The sequence below is a fragment of the Gekko japonicus genome, unplaced genomic scaffold, assembly GCF_001447785.1.
Source record: "Gekko japonicus isolate JY-2015 unplaced genomic scaffold, Gekko_japonicus_V1.1 scaffold505, whole genome shotgun sequence".
Lineage (NCBI taxonomy): Eukaryota > Metazoa > Chordata > Lepidosauria > Squamata > Gekkonidae > Gekko > Gekko japonicus.
This window is the reverse complement of record NW_015169788.1, coordinates 690070-695242: the sequence shown is the minus strand read 5'-3', so window position 1 is coordinate 695242 and position 5173 is coordinate 690070. Positions and strand designations below refer to the sequence as shown.

General features: G+C 56.8%; 1 protein-coding gene across 1 annotated transcript in view; it reads right to left on the bottom strand.

Annotated features, from left to right (window-relative positions):
* Positions 1-5173, bottom strand: part of NRBP2 (nuclear receptor binding protein 2) — a 24147-nt gene that overhangs the window by 8988 nt on the left and 9986 nt on the right. The window contains exons 3-5 of the mRNA XM_015416964.1: positions 953-1075; positions 667-768; positions 143-233 (exon numbers count right to left, since the gene is read on the bottom strand). Coding sequence (XP_015272450.1) covers positions 143-233; positions 667-768; positions 953-1075 — 316 coding nt within the window. The remainder of the gene's footprint in view (positions 1-142; positions 234-666; positions 769-952; positions 1076-5173) is intronic.

Sequence of the window (5173 nt, the reverse complement as noted above, 5' to 3'; positions counted from 1 at the left end):
CCCCCTGCAGCGCCTGGCCCCAGCGGGGCCTTTCCTCTCCTTTGCGGGGGGGGGGTGGGGTGTTGGGGGGGGTGAGCCTTCCCCCGCTCCCCCTCCCGACCGGCCCCGAGAGGCAGGCAGGCAGGAAGGAGGGGGGCCCCTACCCGGACATTCATGGCTTTGTGGTTCTTCTTGGTCTTCTTCAGGAACTGCTTGAGGCTGCCGGAGGAGACGTACTCTGTGATGAAGATCACCTTTGGCGGGAGGAGAAAGGGGCAGTCAGTGCCAGGAAACGCTGCCCCTTGTGGAAACACACCTTTAATTAGCCGGCCTCCTGTCAGCAGGTGGACACTTACCTGGCAGCAGAGGTTCTCCCCACCCGCCGCCGCCCTCTTCCCTGGCAGCCACGTCTGGAATCTTGCCTGGACTCCGGTGGCTCTGCTCGACACCCATCGTGGCCCCTGTGAAGCCAGCCCCGCAGGCCCAGAGTCTCCTGCCCTGGCCGGCAGCAGCTCTCCAAGGCCACCGATGGGGGTGGGGGGGGTGGAGGTTGGCGGGGGCCCTTCTCCGCCCTGCAGGAACCGTCCCTTCCCACACCGGAGAGGCCCGGCCTGCACAGAGCGAAGGGTGGGGCCCGCGTGGCCCAGGGTGTCTCTCTCTCTCTCTCTCTCTCTCTCTCTCTCTCACCTGAGCCATGGAGTCCTTCACCACCAGCCAGTACTTGTGAACCTTCACGATGTTGGGATGGTCGACCACCACCAGCTGCTCAAATACCGTCTTGACCTTCTCCTGCCGGAAGATTGGAGAGGGGATTGGGGGGGGGCCTCACAAGGCAACACGTGTGGGGGGAGGACTGGCCAGGGGGGAGGCCCACCTCCTGCGGCAGCCCAGAGCCCCCCAGCCCTCGCGTGTGCCAGGCCCTGAGGCACAGGCCTGTTCTTCCTCCTCCTCGGGGGGGGGCGGGGGTCCTCACCTCGTGAGCCTTGAAGGCCTTCAGGTCGGCAAAGTGCAGCTCGTTCCACACCACCTCCACGCCCTCCTCCGTGTCCATGGCCAGGAAAGTATTCTGGAGGCCTGGCATGTTGCCCTGGTTTACCTGGGGGGGAGGGGCACACTCAGTCAACACCGGGGGGGGGGGGGGCGCAACCGGGGCATGGCGGGGGCCCCACCAGCCCCAAAGCTGTGCCTGGGGCCAGTTCCTCCCCACCCACCCACATGAAATATGTTCTATGTCTGCCCCGCTAGACAGGGACTGGGTATATCGAACAGTCAAGGGATCTAATTCCGTTCTGGGGAAAGCTGGGCTGGGACCCTTACGCTTAATTCTCACAACCCATCCTACACCCGCTTGTCCAGGCGCAAGTTGGAAGAAGCTGGAGGCCACTGAGACTGCGATCACAGCCACGGTCGTATCTGGCTCTCAACAGGGGCTGATCAGTGGCTGTCAGCCCTCATGGCCAGACAGAACCTCCACATCCAGAAGCAGTGTATAGGCCAGGCTTCTCGACTCTGACTGAGAGCAGGGGCTCTCCGGGGTCCCACAGAACCATAGAGTTGACAGGGACCTCCAGAGTCACCTAGTCCAACCTCCTGCACAGTGCAGGACATTCACAAATACCTCCCCACACACACACACCCCCAGTGACCCCCTGCTCCATGCCCAGAAGATGACAAAACAGCTTCCAGCATCCCTGGGGGCCAAACTGGCCTGGAGAAAGATTGCTTTCTGACCCCAAATCAGCATTTCCCCGGGTGTGTAAGAAAGGCCCACAAGAACTAAGCACTGGTGCAACGATTCCTGCCCTGCCTCTCCTGATCTGCCTAAGTTCACAGAATCCGCATGGCTGTCAGATGGGGCCATCTAGCCTCTGCTTGCAAACCTCCCAAGGAGGAGAGCCCACCACCTCCCGAGGAAGCCTGTCCCACTGAAAAACCGCCCTAACCCTCGGGAAGTTCTTCCTAATGTTTAGCCGGAAACGCTTTCTGATTCAATTTCGACCCGTTGGTACTGGTCCAGCCTTCTGGGGCAACAGAAAACAACTCTGCCCCATCCTCTGTAATAGGACAGCCCTTCGAGTACGTGAAGAGGGTGATCGCATCTCCTTCTCAGTCGTCTCCTCTCCGGGCTAAACACACCCAGCTCTGTCATGCCTGCCCCTGCTGATGTCATGCCTGCCTTTGCTGATGCCCCTGAACAGGCTCCTGAGGACCCTGAACAGGCTCCTGAGGACAGTACTGCAGCAGAAAGGCAAAGACTGGATCCTGTAGCTGAAAGCTATCTAAGTGGTGAGGAGGATAGAGCCTCCCAGGGAACACCTGCAAGGGATCAGTCTCTGCTGCAGCCCAGTAATTCATCATCAGACTCGCCTCCACCTGTAACCAGGCTCAGGAATGTAAGAAGACAACAGCTGAGAGAGCGAAGGCAGAATGCACGCATGCGTGCCAGAAGATCTCTTAGCCCTGATTACTGACAGGATCCTGTCCTCACTCCTGGCTAGCTAATGAGTTGATTAGCTAGCACTGTATATATGCAAGTCTGTTGCCAGCAGTCATTTGTGCTGGCAAACGTCGTTTGTTCAGGACCTGAATCCTTGCATCTCTGCTCCAGACCTTGTGGAATTCTTCTCGGCTTGATCCTCGGCTTTTGACCTTTGGCTTTGTTGACCCTGCGTTCATCTCTGACTCCTCTGGTATTGTTGTGATTTATGGACTTGAAACTTTGGTATGTCTGACCCTGCTTTTGGACTGTGATTTAAACCTGCTTGAACCTTGCTACCTGATTTGCCCGGCTTGACCTCGGACTGTTCCTGGACTTTTGCTTGCTTGTGTCACGCCCCCTGGTCCTGCCGTGACAGATTGCCAGCACCCACAACGCTCACACATCCCCACCATGGAAGACGGAGCAACCGGAGGTGTGGACCCCATGGAGGAAATGCTAGCACAGGTACAGCACTTAACTCAAGCTGTGATTGCTTTGCAACAACAGGCTGCTACAAATGCTGTTGCTGTAGCAAATGCTGGTACACCTCCCCCACGTTGCCCAATAAATCCTCCTGATCGTTTCGGTGGGAATGTTGATGAGTTCCAGGCATTCCTTGCCCAATGTAATCTGTATATTGAGCTCAGGGCTCGGGACTTTGTTTCTGAGAAGGCTAAAGTTTGTTTCATTTTAAGCCTCCTTAAAGGGCAAGCTGCCAAATGGGCCACGCCCTTGCTGGTGGGGAATTCTCCCTTACTATCTGACTTCCAGGCTTTCAAGGCTCATTTTGCCGCTGCTTATGCCAATCCTGTGAAAGCTGAAACAGCTAACCGCAAAATAAGGGCTCTTACTCAGCATAAAACCTCTGTCGCTCAGTACACCAATGAGTTCCAGCTGCTGGCTCAAGACCTGACATGGAATGAGGCAGCGTTTATTGACCAGTATACTGAAGGGCTGTCTGACGAAATTCTAGATGAACTTGCACGCAGTGAACGCCCTGACACTTTACAAGCCCTCATCCATCTCTGTCTCCGCATTGATGGGAGGTTACAGAGCCGCCGCCAAAACAGAAAAAAGGCTCTCGCCTTCCCCAGCAGAACCCTTCAGACCTTCCACCGGCCTTCCTCCCCCGGCTCCTCTCCACCTCCTGCAGGCACAGAGCCCATGCAACTTGGCACCGCTCGGCCCCGCCTTACTTCTGAGGAGAAGCTGAGACGGCGCACTCAACAGCTGTGTCTGTATTGTGGAGAAGCCGGGCATTTTGCCTCCAGCTGCCCTGCCAAGCAGAAGCGCTCACCACAACCGGCTCCACCGGTAAAAGAGCAGCCCCAAGCCTGACCGGACCCCCCGGTTTGGGGCCTATTCTGGGGTCCTCCAGTACTCCATACTCACCACAGACTCCCTTCCTGGTGCCAGTGCGGTTGCAACTCCCAGACAACCGCTGGCTCTTCATCCACGCCATGTTGGACTCAGGGGCCGCCTGTTGTTTCATGGACATTCTTTTTGCCAAAGAACACGGCGTTCCCCTTCAAGAGAAGGCAACCCCAGCGCTTGTAGAAGCCATTGATGGACGCCTGCTCCGCTCCGGACCCGTCGTCCAAGAAACCCAGCCACTCACCTTGTGGATACAGCAGCACCAGGAACAAATAACTTTCGACTTGGTGAGGATGCCGAGGTTTCCAGTCATCCTGGGTCTCTCCTGGCTGCGCCACAACAACCCTCAGGTAGACTGGGTACATCAGGAGCTCCAGTTCGGCACCAGTCCTGCACCCACGCCTTCCGTGGAAACGATGGTAGACACCCCGTCTTCAGCACCATCGCCAGAACCATCACCAGCTGCTTTGCTGCTGGGCGCTGCGGCTCCCGCTTTACCTGCCACCTATCAGGACTATGCAGACGTCTTTGACGAAAAGGAGGCAGACCAGCTACCCCCGCATCGGCCCTACGACTGTGCCATCAACCTCATCCCCGACGCTCCGTTACCCTCAGGCCGCCTTTACCCAATGGCAGAACCGGAGCTGGCTGCGCTGAGGGACTATTTGGACAAAAATCTGGCCAGAGGGTTTATTCGGCCCTCTACGTCTCCTCTGTCTTCCCCAGTCCTCTTTGTGAAAAAGAAGACAGGAGACCTCAGGCTCTGCAATGACTACAGGGCCCTGAACAAAATCACCATACGGGATAGGTACCCCCTCCCGTTGATCCCTGAGCTCATGGACCGTTTGCGGGGAGCTCAAATCTACACAAAGCTAGACCTGCGTGGCGCCTACAACCTGGTGAGAATCAAGGCAGGAGATGAATGGAAGACCGCCTTTGGTACCCGCTATGGCCAATATGAGCACTTGGTCATGCCCTTTGGCTTGACCAACGCCCCTGCAGTGTTCCAACGCTTTATGAATGACATCTTCCGTGACCTCCTCGACCGCTTCGTGGTAATTTATTTAGATGACATCCTGATCTTTTCCGCCACCGTGCCTCAACACATTGACCACGTAAGGCAAGTGTTGCACCGCCTGCGCACCCATGGACTCTATGCGAAACTAGAAAAATGCGAGTTTCATCGTAAGTCTGTTGAGTTCCTGGGGCATATTATCTCCCCTGAAGGCACGCTGATGGACCCCAAGAAGGTGGAAGCCATTCTCCAATGGCAGCCTCCCAAAAACCGGAAGGATGTTCAACGCCTCCTGGGGTTCTCCAACTACTACCGCCAATTTATAC